Source organism: Meriones unguiculatus, chromosome 6 (genome assembly GCF_030254825.1).
Source record: "Meriones unguiculatus strain TT.TT164.6M chromosome 6, Bangor_MerUng_6.1, whole genome shotgun sequence".
Lineage (NCBI taxonomy): Eukaryota > Metazoa > Chordata > Mammalia > Rodentia > Muridae > Meriones > Meriones unguiculatus.
This window is the reverse complement of record NC_083354.1, coordinates 87,251,017-87,268,786: the sequence shown is the minus strand read 5'-3', so window position 1 is coordinate 87,268,786 and position 17,770 is coordinate 87,251,017. Positions and strand designations below refer to the sequence as shown.

At 38.5% G+C, this 17,770-nt stretch overlaps 1 protein-coding gene and 1 non-coding gene across 2 annotated transcripts in view; both read left to right on the top strand.

The window, feature by feature from the left end:
- Mtrex (Mtr4 exosome RNA helicase) overlaps positions 1-17,770 on the top strand; it is a 64,849-nt gene that overhangs the window by 32,187 nt on the left and 14,892 nt on the right. The window contains exons 17-23 of the mRNA XM_060385723.1: positions 1,542-1,714; positions 2,192-2,260; positions 3,923-4,051; positions 7,311-7,421; positions 11,003-11,191; positions 12,946-13,109; positions 16,786-16,891. Of these exons, the coding sequence (XP_060241706.1) occupies positions 1,542-1,714; positions 2,192-2,260; positions 3,923-4,051; positions 7,311-7,421; positions 11,003-11,191; positions 12,946-13,109; positions 16,786-16,891 (941 nt within the window). The remainder of the gene's footprint in view (positions 1-1,541; positions 1,715-2,191; positions 2,261-3,922; positions 4,052-7,310; positions 7,422-11,002; positions 11,192-12,945; positions 13,110-16,785; positions 16,892-17,770) is intronic.
- On the top strand, positions 15,450-15,556 carry LOC132655048 (U6 spliceosomal RNA). The gene has a single exon (XR_009592630.1). It is a non-coding gene; the product is annotated as a U6 spliceosomal RNA (small nuclear RNA).

The following is a 17,770-nucleotide window of genomic DNA, read 5'->3' as shown; positions in this document are numbered from 1 at the left end:
AAAAAAAAAGTTCAAAATAAATTCATATATTTATTTTGTATGGGCTTTGAACACAGTAAGTGTAGAATGAACAAAAATGAATTCAAAATTTTAAAAGCAGAAACTATAAAACTCACAGAGCATAGACACAAATCTCTTTAAATTTGAATTTGGCAATGATTCTTAGATATGATACCAAAAACATGAACAAATACATACATGAATAAATTATATTTCACCAAAAATAAAAACTTGTCCTTGAGTCTATGGAGAAAGGAGAAATGGGATAAATATTTGCAAACTAGCCAATAAAAAAATCTAGGAGAGAGGAGGAGTAGTATCTGCAGGAGAGGCCTTGGAACCATGTGGAGAATTGAACCAGATCTAAGATATGACTAAAAGGTCTTACATAGAGCGGAGGAGGATGACCTTGAATACCTGACCCTCTTGCTTCCATCTTCAGAATGCTAGGATTCGAGACCTATGTCACTGTTGGGATCCATAAGCAGGCGTCTCTACGGCCAGCCCCAAGGGACCTGGCAAACCGGATATCAGGCATCTGTAAAGCCACCTATGGCCCACCTTGAACCACCTGCCCATGCTTTGGGTCACCTTATAAGAGAACTCAAAGCTCCTCCTCTCTCTTTCTCTCCTGCCTTGTCCAGAGACGCCCTCTGTGACCCCTTCCCCCTTTCCTTCTCCCTTCCTACCCTTTCCTTTCCCCTAATAAACCTCCCATGTGGAACCGGTAAAAAAAAAAAAGAAAAAATCTAGATCTGGAATGAGCTCTTAGGACTCAACCAAAGACAATTCAGTTTAAAAATGGACAAATGGGTAAGGGATGTGGCTTAATGATTGAGTGCTTTTCTAGCATGGACAAGGTCCTGAGATCATTCCCCAGTTCTTCGAAATGAGTAAATTAATGGCAAAACATATACAAATGCTCAAAAAGTGCATAGGATGCTGAATATCATTGCTGAGAAATACAGTTCAGAAGCACTTCACACACTCATTGGATCATTACTTTTTTTTTTTAAAGCAAAAGTAAACAAAACGGTATGGTGTGTTATGTAGAAAACTGTTAAAAAGTTCCTTGGGTTTATTGGAGCATTACCACATGACTCAACATCTCCACTCATGTCTGAGTTAAAAAACATGTTCAAACAAAGGCTGAACATTTGTAACAGCACCATGGACAAATAGCTCAACTATAAATGTTTGTTTATGCAAAGTTCTAGAACTATATAATGGTGACAAATTTTCTGTGATTAACAAAAATAGTTAACTCTGGCTTGAAAGCAAAATGGAATGCCTTAGGAAGGGAGCTTAAGACTAGAGTAGGGAATAGAATCATAAGTAATAGGTTAGCACAGAGGATAATGACTATAGGAAGACAAAGAAAGTGACACTTAATAAAGGTAGATGAGACACATTCCTTCTCATATCATTTCAGTAATTTGTTCTGTAGAATCATAGTTGAAAAATAGTCTTGGGTATAATTTATGTGAGGTGTGTACTAGTTTTGATGGTAGGTAGCATTGTGACATATGCTTTATTTATAGAGGTAAAGAACTCAGAAGAGCAGTATAATAAAATAGTAATTCCCAATGAAGAAAATGTGGTCATCTACTACAAGATTAGACAGCAACTTGCCAAGCTGGGAAAAGAGATTGAAGAATATATTCATAAACCGAAATATTGCTTACCATTTCTGCAACCAGGTCGTTTGGTAAAGGTATGCCGTAGTTTCTGTATAAAATATTTGTATATTACAATATCTTAAAATATTTTGATTAAATGCTTATTTACATTGGAAAAATGTTTCCTGCTACAGGAGGTGATCCATCATTTCACCTATTTCACATTGTCCCAATTTAGGAAATTTTAGTCAACCCTTAAGTCTGAAATCATTAGATATAAAGTACTTAATATCCTCGGAACAAATAGTGTTCTGTTAAAAAAAAAATAGTGTTCTGTTTATCATTTGTTTTCCAGTTGAGAGATTGCCATTGTGGCAGTTCTGGGAACTGATGAAATCTAGTGTTCAGTGTTTATGTTTTGCTTTTGTTTTACTGTAAAATTAATTACTACTTTGTGATCTTTTAAATGTGTTAGGAAAATTTAAGTCTTATTAGCCAATAATGTAGATATAGAAGGCTACGATTGCATTTTGCATATAAATACTATTTTTGTTTGCTTGTTTTATTTTCAGGTGAAAAATGAAGGAGATGATTTTGGCTGGGGAGTGGTAGTAAATTTCTCAAAAAAGTCAAATGTTAAGGTAAGCTGTTGCCCTTGAAGAGATATGGGGATTTTCTAACAACAGGTTCACAGATAATGTGATTAAACAACATGTAGCAGCTTATTGCAGTAACCTTAGTCCTTGGAAGGCAGGAGGATTGTCAGGCATTAAAGGCTAGCACTGGAAATGATGCCTGCTGGGAAAGAAAGCAGTTTTCTCCAGTGGAGTGACACTAGCTACATCACCCACACTCTAAGGCAGGCCCCATGCCCAGGAGTAGTTGGCCAACACAAAACCACTCCAAGGTTTTTGTGACTTTTTCCTTTAGTCAATTTTGTTTTATTGGATTTGTTTTAAGTTTTGTTTTGTTTTGTTTTGTTTTGTGAGAGAGAAAGAATGAACATGAAGTTAGATGGTAGGGAGGTGGGTAGAATCTGAGAGGAGTTAGGAGAGGGGAAAGAAAATAAACAAAACATATTGTATGAAAAAAATCTTAATTAAGCCCATCATTTTGGGTGAATAAATAGTTCAAGGCCAGCCTAAACGATATAGCAAGACCTTGCCTCAAAAACAGCATAAAACCAAATAGTCAGAATGTGATTAGATCTGAGGATGTTAAAGTGATCTTATTTAAGAGAATATAAAAGAAACAAAATACATTATCAAGTGATATGAAGGCACACGGTCTTGTATATGTACTGAGCATTAAAGACTGTTTTGTATGTTGGCTAAATAGGGATAGAAATAGATTTATTTTATGATATTATTGATGTTAACTGCTTTTCTAATTTTGGTATAATTTTATTACACATTACTCATTAGAAACTTGAAAGTGGTTTTTGATGTCACAGGTGATAATAAGAGTAAGCACTTGTGCTTTGCCATCAGCTAGACCTCTCTGAAGGATATGGGGACAACCTTTTATGAAGTAAATATTTACTTAGCTTCATGTGCAGTTGTAAGATGTTGTTTTTATTTCTTCAGATGAGAGGATGACATGAGAGCTGTTCCCAAGCCTTCCTCGTCCTTTCTAAACTCTGGTTGGCTGGTTCAACCTAGCTGTTCTGGTTCAAACTCCTCTCCAAGCTGACTGATTCAAATTGGCTTCTCTTGGCTTCTGACTGAATTGCTCTGCCTGGCCCCAAACTAATTCTGGCAACATGTTTTAATCTGGCTCCTTCTTATTCTCTGGCTTTTTCTGTCTTCACCTGTGTCTAGCTTGTTCTCTCTGCAGCCTATCTTTGTAAAACTGTCTTGGTTAAAAAAAAAAAAAAAAAAATCTGTTTTTTTCTCCCTGCTGCTCTTAACTAGCCTCTCTTTTCTGTGCTGGCCTTAGAGTTTTGTGCATCCTGTCTCCCACTCATTCTGTCAAATGTTTGATTCATCACTTGTCTGCCCCTCCATTAGACGTCACTTTGAAACATGGCTACTTCCTTCTAGAAACTAACCTTACCTTCATTGTTAGGGGTTAGAAGTATGCACTAAGGGCGTGTCTATATTCCAGCAAGATCATACCGTAATCCAGAGTATGTCTTCATTCTGGCTGGATCATAAAGACCTAGAAACTCTTTGGATGTGATCCCATGTCAGAGCAACCATGTTGCTGGATTAAAATTCCTCTCCATGCAGTCACATAAATTTTGATAAAATAAGCCCTATGTCCACAGAGTTAATGCACTTCACTCTATCCTGCTTTTGTAGCCTACTTCTGGTGAACTGGATCCCTTGTATGTGGTGGAAGTGCTCCTGCGCTGTAGCAAGGAAAGCTTGAAAAATTCAGCTACAGAGGCAGCCAAGCCAGCAAAGCCTGACGAGAAGGGAGAGATGCAGGTGTGTGCTTCACGTTTCATCTTCAGATCTTTTCATTACCATCACTTTAATGTGGTCATAATGAACATATGGCCATGCTTTCTAAATCAGAAGGTTCAAGTCATTTTAACATTGTGAAATCCTCTCAACTGTCAGACTGTAAGAGCTGTTTAGTTTTTATCAAATTTCAACAAGGGAAACAACAACAAATAGAACTGAATAATTTCACACAGATTTGAGTCCTACCTGGATGAGGAAGATTTTTTATTATTATTTGTGAGTGAATGATGTTGCAGTTTTAATTCATTCATGCTAATTTATTCCCATGGAAATAGTGGTTGAAGTTTTGAGGTGGCAAAAATGTATTATATAAGCTTTTTTAAAGTTGCTAGTTTAGATACGCTTTCAATTAAATGTAAGGCATTTGAAGAATAATAAGAAAGAGAAAAATTAGCATAAAGAACATTCGTCTTACCATATGAAATATTTATTTGTGTGCAGTTTGTTTTTTCTCTCAGCACTGGGCTTGCTCTCAGGATCTCTGCTTGGTGCATGCTAAGCAAGTGTTCTACACTGAGCTGCATACATCTCTTGTACTACTTGAATGTCTTCTGTTTTTATATTGCTATAAGTAAAATTACTACCAGTAAAACCTTATTGCAGAGATTCCAAGTGTATACAGTGCTAGAATTTTCTTTTTTTAGGTAATACAGTGTACTGACTAGGTTTTTTGGAAATACTTGTTATAGTAAGCTTGATTTTTAAAAAGTAAAATCTGTGACTCTTTCTTTGGATCAGTAAATCATTTCAGAATGTGGAATTTGCTGTTAGGCCACAGAGGAGGACATTGCAGCCATTCCTGAAGATACCTGATAAAACAGGGTCAGATGAAAGGGGAGGATCCTCGGTTCTCCCCTATCAGTGGACTTGGAAAAGGGCAGGGAGGAGATGAGGGAAGAAGGGTGGGATTGGGGAGGGAATGAGGGAGTGGGATACAGCTGGGATACAGAGTTAACAAAATGTAAATAAAAAGAAAAATAAAATAAAAAAAAATGTGGAATTTGCAATGTTTAAAGACAATTTAATATTAAATGTTTTAAAATGATTTATCTCTATAATTCTGATTACTGTCTACCTTTTGATCTCTGATTACTGGAGAACACAGTAAAATTCTGCCATCAAAAAACACTTTTATCCTTTCCTCCAACAATTACTGTACCTACTGATGACCAAACTGCAAAAAACCTAGACCTCCTACTTCGGTGCACATTCACTGTGTGTAAAGGACCTTAGGAGCTGCTGCCGCTCAAGTAGCAGAAGTGTGGCACTCTTCTCCAGACTCTCCATTTCTCTTGTTGCAGGAAATCATGGCTCTGTTCGTTACTAGGCGCCGGCTTATTTCCAAGACAGCACTCTATGTGGACCCCCTTTATTGATACTAGCATTTTAATTGCTGTCTTTCATTGTTTAAAGGCTCTAGTTTTACTAAGCCGGCCTCTTATTTGGTACCAGAAGATGTGTGGACCTTTGGTTTAATTCAGTAGAAAGCCTCTTCAGGGAAGCCTTTATTAAACCTTGTGCAAACTGAGGCTCTTTCCTCTCCTAATAGTGATTTGAAAATTCCATTTATTTCAGTTTATGCTGTACTGGTGTGGAAGGATGCTGAAGTGAGTGGGAATGTAGAGTCAGGGTAAGGACATGATGGCTGTGAATACTTTTAGTTACCTTCCCTGGATGAAAGGGCTTCTCTGGCTGACAAATAGAAGGGGAAAGTCTTAAATTTGCTCTTTGTCATAGAATCTATCCAAAGTAAGGCACATAGTTAAGGTATTGGCCTGTGTATGTCTGTGTAACTTGAGTTTAACTCTGTTCCGCAGAGTTAGTGAAAGCAGGCAGTAAAGGGTGTGCGTGTGCACACTTAGCGCTCGTGCCTGTGTGCAATGTGTGTGTATGCAGATGAAATGAGTGCAATAGACACAATGAGTCACTACCGTATTGAGACAGTCTCTCACTGAACCTAGCGCTCACTGCTGTAGAAAGGCCAGGGGCTCTTCTGCCTCTCCTCTCCAGTACAGGTACTGCAAGCCTCTGTGCCAGCGTTCACATGGGTGCTGGGAACAGAGCTCAGGTTCAGGCTTGCACACATGGCACTTCTTTAATTTTAGTGCCTTTGACCCCTTATTTAGAGCACTCCCTGGTTTTTTGTTTGCTTTAGAATTATTTTTAATTGTGTGTACACTGTACTTGTATGTTTGTGTGCACCAGTGCAGTTACCTGCAGAAGATAGAAGAGGGTGTTGTATCTCTGGAGCTGGAGTTACAAGAGGTTGTGAGACACCTGGTGAGACTTCTCTGCAAAAGCAGTTCACTGAACCATGTGTACAGTGCGACATCCCTCTGTCCCAAAACTTCCTATTTCTTCATTCTTAAGAGTCCCTTTTTCCAAAGTTAATAATTTAATGAGGTAGATGTTATTTTTATGATGAGGAAAAGTCAGGTAACTTGTTCAGGGTCCTATAGCTAGCTGAAGGCTGTAGACTTCAAACACAGGTGATCTTCAATCTCAAATGTGTACCAAGCTGTCACACCATTTCTGCTGAATAAGGCAGGTACTTTATTCATGTCCTTTTTACTTCCTTGTCAGTATGACAATAAGGTTTTTTTCAGTAATTGTAAAAGTGGCTTCGGAAAACTAAATGCTGTGACAAATTTGAGCCTAGGAAATGGTTGACCTCACTGTAAGTGGATTTAGGCTTTCTAGGTGATAGCAGTCAAAGAAGCAGAATGGCATCCTTGATGGTGAGGGAAGGCATACTTAACCTTGAGAATGCATGGGGTAGTTTTCAGGTGTGTGTTCTGGAAGATGGCAGCTAAGAGAATGCATTACCTTCTCCTTAAAGCGCTTTATTTTCGTCATCTCATTCCAGTCCATCTGTAACTTGCATGGTCCTTCCTGGGCTCTCTAACCCTCCACATAGGGGCATTCATCTGCAATGCTTTAATACCTATGTGTCTACAAAGTGCCAAGTAATGAGAACACAAACTTGAATGAATAAGCTGGACTTCGCAGAGAGGGTCTTCCACTTAATGTACCGTCTGTGTGACTCTTAAGATCTGCAGTAGTTTTTACTTCCTAGTCTCTACTAAGATTTAGGCTTCAGTGGTAAGTAGTTGATCCACAAGGACTATTTATGCCTGTGACATGTGCTGCTTCCTTTGATGGATACAAGTTTTGGAAATGTGGAATTTAATTGTAGTCTCATATAACCATCATTTTGTAGGTTGTTCCAGTCTTGGTGCATCTCCTGTCTGCTATCAGCACAGTTAGACTTTACATCCCCAAAGACCTTCGACCCTTGGACAACAGACAGAGCGTTTTAAAATCCATACAGGTATGCATGTTACTTTAGAACCTAAATAGAAATCTTGTATAAGTAGGAATTATCTAGAGATGACTGAAATGCCTTTAAATATATTTTAGAAAAACTATAAACACATAATGAGTTTTCTTCTAAAATGAGTCACGGCAGATCTACATGTAGATGTGCTCTGAGCACAGCAACTGTGTTTATAACTGACGGGAGGCTCATGGAACTGCACCGTTAATCTTTGTTGTGCTGTGATAAATAGGATATTTTTCAAGATGCTTTATTGTCAGTAGGAAAAGTATAACTTCAAAAATTTAATTTAATGGTAGAAATAAATGAAAAGTTGAGTAACATTTACTATACCATACTATACAGAGAATACTCTTTAGAATTTGAGGAAACTGGTTTTATTTTAGAATAGGAATCTGTTAAAAGATATATTTATCAGTCTGAGTATTTTTTCTGTATGTATGCAAACATGCCTGGCGCCTGTGGCAGTCAGAGGAGGGATTAGATCATCTGGAGAGATGGATGGTTGTGAGCCACCGTATGGCTGCTAAGAATTGGACCTGGGTCCTCAGTAACAAATGTTCTTACTCCATCTCTCTAGCCCTTAGAGTACAAACTTTTAGGTTGTGGTCCGTAGACTTCTTAAAATTAGTGCTTCTCCTGAGAATTTTTTAAAAAAATTTATGGAAATGTAAGTATTGTTCTAAGAAAATACTCCTAATACACAAATGAACCAGTCTGTTAGCAAATAAATCTTGGAAGTGAAGTACAAGAGTGTTCCAATGACTTTTTTAATCATTCAAAATAATACCATAACTGAACAGAAATATACTTGATTGTTTTTCAGTTAGTGTAAAACTATACTTATCTGGGGGAAAATGACTAACCTTGTTCTTCAGAAATAAGTCAGCTTGTACTTTTTTGTTTAAACTTTAAATTGGAGTCAATTTTTTATTGAGGTAAATTGCCAGCTACCAGGTTTGATTTAACTTGCTGAAACATCCTGATAGAGTCCATACTCCAGTCTCTGACCTAAGCTTCTGTGGGAGCTTCACATAGTCTCAGGTTTGCGTGTCCACATCAGATAGACCATGGTTCCTCTTGGTCTTATTGTTACCTATTGAAAAGACAGGAAGAGGGGCAGATGAGCCTGCTCGGAGAACCCCTTCACTTGAGGACTAAAGAGTCTTCTTTTGCTTCTTACTGTACATTTTTAAACTTCAGAGCTCAAAATTTAGCCTGCAGTGGTGGAATACCCCTTTAATCTCTGTACTAAGGGGTTGGATCTCTGAGTTTGTGGACAGCCAGAGCTACACAGAGAAACCCTTGCCTAAGGGGGGAGGGGGCATTAGTACCTTTCCCTCGTTATACTTTGACCTGTACTTCGAGTTCTTAATGTATAAGGATTGGTCAGGTTCATAATAAAATTACATGACTTTGTCATGACATACCTTCTCCTTTGAACAGAACAAACCTCTGGTAAATAGCTGGTAATTTGAATACTTTACAGTTTTGGTTTTTATTCCTTGTTGGGGAGGGGGTTGTGCAGTGAACTTTATTGATGATATTCAAGAAAGCAGGGCTCCCTAAGCTCCTCTTCTGAGGAGAGTTGCTCAGTTGGGAGCTTAGCAGGGCAAGAGACTCCTCAGCAACTAAAAAGGTTTTCTCTTCTTCGCTGTTCTTGCTGGGGTGGGTGGTCTAGGCCTTCTTACTCCTTGGAGGCCATGTAGGCCTTGAGGTCCACCACTGTTGCTGTAGCTGTATTTGTTGTCATGTAAGGAAATAAGCTTTACAAAGTTGGCATTGAGAACAATGCCACCCCCATCATCAGTGGTGGAAGAGTGGGCATCACTATTGAAGTTGCAGCAGACAACCTGGTCCTCATGTACCTTCTCTTTAAAGTGCTTTATTTTCATCATCTCATTGCAATCCATCTGTAGTTTACCCAGAATGCCCCTTCAGTGCCTGCTTCACCACCTTCTTGATGTCATCATATTTAACAGCTTTCTCCTGGTGGCATGTCAGATCCACAGTGGACACATTGCAGGCAGGAACACAGAAAGCCATTCTTAGGAGCTTCCTACTCAGTTCTGGGATGGCCTTTCCCCAGCCTTGGCAACTGGAGTGGGTGCAGTGATAATGTACTGGGCAGCTACACAACATTCCAGAGGGGCCATCCACAGTCTCCAGAAGGACAGAAATGGCATGGATTATGGTCATGAGTTCTTCCAGAGTGCCAAAGGTGTCATGACCTTGGTCAGGGGCCTCTAAGCAGTTGTACAGGAGGCATTGCTGACAAATGAGCTGTCATTCTTGTGGGCATCAGCAGGAGAGGCAGAGATAATAACAACCCTTTTCGTTCCACCCTTCAAGTAGGTCCCGGCCTACACTATGATTGTGAGGACCCTAGCAGAGTCCACAACATACCTGCACTAGCATTTTGAGTAATCAGAATATTGCTCCTGGAAGATGGAGATGACCTTCCTGAGGATCACAAGTTCCCATGTAGACCTTGTAGTTGAGGCCAATTAAAGGTCATTGATAGCAGCAGTGCCCACTTTGCCAGAGCTGAAGGGCCCCAGTTGTAGCAGAGTTAAAGGCTTAAAATATGGCAAATTCATTCACTCCGACCCTCACTGTCCAGTCTCAGGGACTGAAACAGGGAGGAGCAGAGAAAGCAGGTTTTTACTCCCTTTGTGCTTCTTTTTCTGAGCTAAGGCCTCAGTGTGCTGTTGAGGTTGGTCTTAGACTCCTAGGCCCAAGTAATCTCTGTGCTTACACGTTCCAAGTGGGTAGGACTACAAGTGCACGCCACCACACTCTGCTAATCTGTGCCACTGTGCCATGCGTAGGTGGAGCCCAGGGCCCGGGGCATGCCCGGTAGGTCCTGAGTGTTCAGACTCTGCCTGACCTTTAGAGTGCCCCATACTGACTTCTTCTGTCCAGTCGGATGAGCAGCCCATAGTGAGCCTCCCACCACTGAATTCATGATCTTATCGCGTAATCATGTAACAGAAGTTAGCAAAGGGAGTCTTTTTAAAAGTTTGATTTCTGACTCAGTAGTGCCCTGGCTAGAGATAAACCACACCCCCAAGTCATTTGAAAATTGATTTTTCCACAAAAATGATATGAAGTACAGTAACATAAGGTGGCAAGATAGTACAGCAACCTAAATATACAATAGTAGTTTTACCAGTGAATCATGCATACCCAGAACTAATGCGTTTACTATACAATGCTAGATGTATTAGTGGATTATAATGTATCCTGTTGGTATTAAGTTGTAACATAACAACTGAAAAGGAATTTGCAGGCTGTGGTAGTGTATATCTGTAATTCTGAACTTAGGAGGCTGAAGAAAGAGGATGGTATGTTTGAATCTAACCTATACAGCAAAGTAAGACCCTTTTTTATCCTGCCTCACTTCCCCCAAAATGGAAATTTCAAAAACAAATGCCATGGGAAATTGCTTTCCAGTTTCAGTGGGAAAACTGTAAAGTCCTTTTTATGGCCATAGATATAGAAAAAACAAAGATAAAAGGAAATAGTGTTTTGAAGTGATCTTATGAGTTTTGTGTATTTTTTTTTTTTTTCAGGAAGTTCAGAAGCGTTTTCCTGATGGTGTTCCTTTGTTAGATCCCATTGATGATATGGGCATTCAAGATCAAGGACTGAAAAAAGTCATTCAAAAAGTAGAGGCTTTTGAGCATCGAATGTATTCGCATCCACTTCACAATGATCCAAATTTGGAAACAGTGTATACACTTTGTGAAAAAAAAGCACAGGTATGGCAGAACCACACTTTTTCAAGATTTATTTATTTTTATTTAATGTTTATAAGTTTTACCTGTGTATGTATATACCACATATATACATGATTCTGGAGCAGGCCGGAAGAGGGCGCTGTTGGATCCCTGGAATAGGACTAATAGCTAGTTGTGAACCTCCACGAGTGAGTGTGCAAGGAACCAAACATGGGTCTTCTGCAGGAGCAAGTCCTTAGTGCCACGCCAACTTCCCAGCTCCCAGAAACAGTTTTTATAGTAGGGTTTCTAGCTTCTGAGAACGGAATGTCTAGCCATCTTGTAAATAAACTGCAAGTGCTGGAGCCTGTCAGCTGATGCTAGCAAGTGAGGATCTGCACAGAAATGTAGGGCAGCAGAGTGTGACAGAGGCTAGGGTAGTTCACATGTGTAATACTGTTAGTGGATGCATGGAGGAAGGACAGTGGGATTGATAATAGGTCTATTTCACAATGTCATTCATTGTTATGCTACAAAACTGTCTTACATACTGGGCTTTTTTTCTAATTTAAGCTTTATGTCTCTTGTGGTTTTTGCCTCAGTGTTTGGCTCTTTCTATTTAGGCATCTCAGTCCAAGAAATCCTAGAACATTCTTTTCTTCTGACAGGCCTGATAGTTGTGCTATTTCCCATATAGCTATCTAGCATAGAAATCAGTATTATGACAGTCCATCACTTCATAGCAGTGGATTCTTACCAATTGCTGAATTAAACTTGAGGTTACTCAGGAGCCCTATGACCTTAATCACTTTACTTAGAAATCTTGTGTCTCAGTTTTGTCAGTCGTAAAATTCAGATTCGATATTGTTACTACCTTTTGGAGTTGCTTTAAAATTTCAATTCTTAACATTACTATCTGATGCTGGGGATTGGACTCAAGACCTTGCTTGTGCACACTAGGCCGGTGCTGTGCTCCTGAGCTCCACCCCACCCTCACTGCAGTGGCGGGGAATGATAGAACTCGGTGGAATCAGGCTCACCAGTAACCTGAATAACCATAATTGCTCATCACCATTATCATTTCTCCTTCATTGTACCTTAATATTTAATAGCATACAAAGCTTTAGAGTTTTAAACTCCATTTTAAAAAAAAAATATTTATTCTATATGATTGCTCTATCTGCATGTATTCCTGTCCCAGAGGTGGGCAAAAGATCCTAGTATAGATGGCTCTGGGCCTCCATGTGGTTGCTGGGAATTGGACTCAGGACCTTTGGAAGAACAGTGCTCTTCGCTGCTTAGCCATCTCTCCAGCCACCAAACTCCATTTTTTTTTTTTTTAGGTTTTTGTTTTCTGAATTTAAATTCTTCATTTCAAAATATGATTGCTTTCTTATTTTTGTAGAACCATTCTCTTGCCACAGTTATTAAAATATATGACATTTACTGACTGATTTTAAAATTTATTCACTTAAACCTAATTTATTAACTTAAACACTTTATTTTAGTTGTTCATTTCTGTGTATTAAATAATAGCTATTTTTTAACAAGAGCATTCTGTGTTTTTCACTTTGACATTTAGCTAATGTTTGAGAACTTTTCAGGTACATCTTTCTCCTCCTGTAATTGCTTCTGAGTCCTACAGCACACACGCATTCAACTGTCTCCAGGTTTTAATGAAGAAGGATATGGATAAGTTGCCCTTAGTAAACTTCTTCTGTGTGATTTGGTGTTGTTTTTTCCACATTACACGATTCAGTTTATTATTAAACTGTCTTTACTTTTATATGCTCTAGATTGCAGTAGATATTAAGTCTGCAAAGAGAGAACTGAAGAAAGCAAGAACTGTACTGCAAATGGATGAGCTCAAATGTCGTAAGCGCGTTCTAAGACGGCTAGGTTTTGCTACGTCTTCTGATGTCATAGAGATGAAAGGACGTGTGGCTTGTGAAATAAGCAGGTAAAATGTCCTTCTGTAGAGACTGTTTAGTATTGTATAGTTAACACGCATGACGTTTGTTAGGAAACAGCTGTGTTAAATATGAAGGTTTTATCAGGCTTCTGTTTGAAATACAGTATGGACCATGAGGTTGAGAAATTAGAAAACTCATGGATCCCAGTAATTAACATAGGCATTTTTAGGTAGTCTTCTGCTATATTTTCTGTGGAGCACATTTTTTGTGTGGGTGTGTGCATTGAGGTTCTTTCTATATAATTTGTATTATATTTTAGTTTATATATCGTGTTTACTTTCAAACATTTTTTTTTGCCTTGACACTTAACTCTGATGACCATAATTAATATATATAAAGAAGAGCACGTTTTATTCAAGTTTGGGGATAAGTATAACGTACTACAGTGGCATATTATGGGCTGCAGTTTAAACTTGGAAATAGAGTCAGCTCTATTTTTGATCCACAGATTGAGCTCACTTATAGATAGAAAACTATGTTGAGAAAAGTAAACTCGTACGTACAACATATGTTTAGCTCTTTTTCCTGGTCATTTCCCTCTGCACAGTACGGTACAGTTGTTCAAGTAGCATTTATAGTCCTAGATGCTAAGTAATGCAGAGAGGACTGTAACAGACGTGTAAAGGTTTATTGAGCCTATTGTAAGGCTCTTAAACACTCGAGCATGTTGGTTTCCTTGGTATCCTAGGACTATATCTCACTGACACTAAAGGACAGCCATGTTTGTGAGTCAGCAATTCAGGAATGGTTTGCTCACGTGCTTCTCTCTCAGGATTCCTGCCACTCTCCCATTCCCCCCATGAGATAGTCATTAAGTGAAAAAAACAAAAGCACTAGCAGACTCCAGAAAGTGAGTAGTATTCAAATAGATGGCTCTTTTACCCACCAGGTTCTCCCCTTCTCTTTCCCCTTTTCCCTGTCTATGTGAGCCAGTTGGGGCATCTTCGTAGCATAACCAACTTAGAATGGAGGCCCTACTCACATGGAGGCTTAGGACTCTAGAGTGAGATGGAAGTTGTTTCCTGATGATGTTTGGTAACCTAGCTTAGAGAGTCCACAGCAGTACTTCTATCACAATCCTTTGATTACATTGGAGTCACAAATGCCCCTAGATTCAAATAGAAAACAGCTAAATTCCATCTCTTGGTGGGGAAAAACGCAGCTGTCCCATAGAACTGTCTTCTATGATCAAAATGTTTTGTACCTTTACTGTTTTGTGTGGTGGTCATTCAGCCATGTGTGATGATTTAGCACTGGAAATGGTGACTCGGCACTAGGAGACTGATTTTTAAAATTGTATGTTGTTTTAATCCAAGTTGTCATACGGGGGCATCCTATATGGATAGTGCAATTGTAGAACATAATATAGAAAACAATTTTTCAATCTCTCCTTTTTTCATCATGACGTTTCCTGCTTTAGAAGCTAGCCTGACTTTGTCCCCCATTTGAAAGTCATAAGCTTGGCCCCCATGAACAGCATTCTTCCTCACAGTGACTCTTATCCATGCAGTGGTGGCCATCATTGTCAGTTGACATATAAGATAGTTTTAAAACTGTTTAAAATGTCCTTAGCAGAGAATCGCGGATTAAGGAAATGGTTTGGTTTGGGGCATTTCTGGCACAGGTTTATTCATGCTGTTGTCTGTGTAAGAACTCAACACAGAGGCTCAACAGTCTACAGAGGCGGCTGTAGTAAGAAGACAATTTGTGGTCATCAGGAGCAGGGACTGTTCAGTGCCAGCTCCTTGTTAGATGGCATAGTGCTAGATTCTCAACCAGAGACACTCGGAATCCAGAATTTTTTAAGTACACAAATTGTGCGTTTAGTTGGTTGGCAAGCCAGATGAAATCTTTTGAATTAGATTTGATTCTATTTCTTCAACCTGTAATATGGCTCAGCTTTCCTACTCTAGTTAAAAGTATTCACCACATGTAAATAATGATTCATATACTGCAGTTACTGTTAAAGAAGTACTTTTCTCCTTGTGTATTACTTAGAGTTGAATGATGAATTAAATATGCAGCATGATTTCATCTTGGAGTAAAGAATATTAACTGTTATTTCTATAAATAGAAAATATATCAGGATAAAGTTAATATTCTTAATTTTATAATGTATCAAAGTACATTAATTTCCTTCAAATTTTATAAAAGCTTTGAGTCAGTCTAGGATCCCATCTTTCTTTTTCCTCTGTGTCTTTCTAACCCTTGCCCCTGACTCCTGTGCTTTCTTACTTTTTCCTACCTAGATAATTGCACTGCCCTCTTTTAATTGTTCACTTGGTCTTGAGACCAAGTTCTGTACACTGCTATCAATGTTTTTCTCCATGCTCACTTCAGCAGCACATATACTAAAATTGGGACAGTATAGAGAATGTCAGCATAGCCCCTGCACCAGGATGACATGCAAATTAATGAAGCATTCCATATTTAAAAAAAATACAGCTCTTGAATATCAGTTTGATAAGTTTTTCAATGATTGCCTGTTTGTTTATAATAAATTCCAGACTTTCGTCTGTTCTTTTACTTCCCTCTCTAGACTCTTCTCACAGATGCCGTCTCCTTTACTTGGGTACCCATTACCCCACATTCTGCAGTGTGTTCTGCTCACTTTTCCAAGGCCTTCTGAAACTTGCTGTGTATTTCTCCAGTTTGCCAGTAGGCCTGGAACTTTCCATGTACAGCCATCTATCTGAACTTTTTTTAGATCACTGATATGTGGTGTTTGGCTGCTTGCTCAAGTGGTCTTGCCTCATTTCTGTTGTCCACTTTTGCTCAGCTTAAGTCCTAGTTTACCTTATAGACCCAAATTTAGTTTTTCACTTATTTTGAAGTTACAGTGATAAAGATTAGTGGTTTCCATCTTTATTCTTTCATGAATAAACTCTTAAAAATACAAAATATTTTATCTCCTTGGTATGAGTAAATGTTCTAATTATTATATGGCTCTAATAAATCCTTTGTATGATAGTGTGTAACTTATAGAACCTGATTATGGAAATTTAGACTACCACTTTTATACTCTGTCTTTTGGCTTCCTTTTTACAGAAAATTGGGAATTTTTATTTTCTACTTACTATAACAAAGAAAAATGTAGCTAAGAAAGTTAGTTTGTAATTATTACACAATATAGAAGATAACACAAAAAACTTCCTATATAGGGATAATGGTGAAATTAGCCATATTAAGAGAATGGCAAATAAAGGCAGGGCATGGTACCTTGAGCCTCTTATTCCAGCATTCAGGAAGCTGAAGCAGGAGGATGCCTAGGAGCTTGAGATTTGCTTGGGCCATTGAGTTTTGAGACCCTGCTTCATAAAACAAAATAAGTATACAATGTATTTCTAGGGAGGGAAGGAACTGTGATGGTTAGGGAAGATAAGTGGCTGTGACCAAAACATGAGATTCTCAAGGAGTTAAATATAAAAGAGTTCTTTGGGCCAACAAAATAAGAGTTAAGAAGTGGTTACTTGAATGAATATGTGCATTTGGGATATCATAAAGTGTCTGTTTTAACATATGCTATTTACATATCCACAAATAGAAAGGTCTATCATTTCCTTTACAAATCTTTGGTTTTTCCTGTTTGTTTTTCTTCATGATTAAATAGTACATTTCGTTAATAACTACCTGTTAAAGATAGGTCTTTGTATTCTCTTTTAGTGCTGACGAGCTCCTCCTAACAGAAATGATGTTTAACGGGCTCTTCAATGACCTTTCTGCAGAGCAGGCAACCGCACTGTTAAGCTGCTTTGTGTTTCAAGAGAATGTGAGTTGAGTTAATAATCTGTGCTTTATTTGTTCGCACATTGTATAGTTTTGATTAAATAGTGTAATGTATCCTCATTAATTGTAAGACTTGTTCCATGTTTCTATGCCACACAGTTAAGCCAAAAAAAAATAACTATAGTAAAATTCTTTGACGTTCTAGATGAAGTGTGCTAACACACTGACTTACATTTTAAAATGTTCCTAAAACTAACTACTCTATTTTTTCTGTAACATTAAAAGTATTTTGAAAATTACATAAATTTTCAAATATGAAGATCGGGTATCCATAAAACTTTATTTTTTTTAAATATTTATTTGTTATTTATATTCTGTTTGCATGTGTGTCTGCACACCAGTAGAGGGCATTAGATCTCAATATAGATGGTTGTGAGCCACCATGTGGTTGCTGGGAACTGAACTCAGGACCTTTGGAAGAACAGCCAAGTGCTCTTAACCTCTGAGCCATGTCTCCAGCCCCTCCACAAAATTATATTAAGCACCTGTGTTTGCAGTGCATGGATCTAAACACTGGAGATGCTGCAGAAACTTGCTCTCGTGGCTTCTGTGTGGTGAAAGAGGAAGTTGAAGAACTGGGTAGAAATACCTGCTGTTTCAGCCTCCCTGGTGTGAAATTTGATTTGATGCCTAAATGAAAGTGAAGGAACAAATGCACACATTCAGAGATTACAACTTCTGCTCTGCTCAGGACCAGTGCCTTCTACTACCTGTGGCAGCCAGAAGAGAGTGGTGACTAGTAACATGCTCATGAATGGCTGCTCTGTCAGTAGCTTCCGTACCGTTCCTTCTGTAGAGCTTCCCTGTCTACCAGTCATGCTGACAAGCTTTTCTGTTCTCACAGGAGTAATAGAGAACCTGG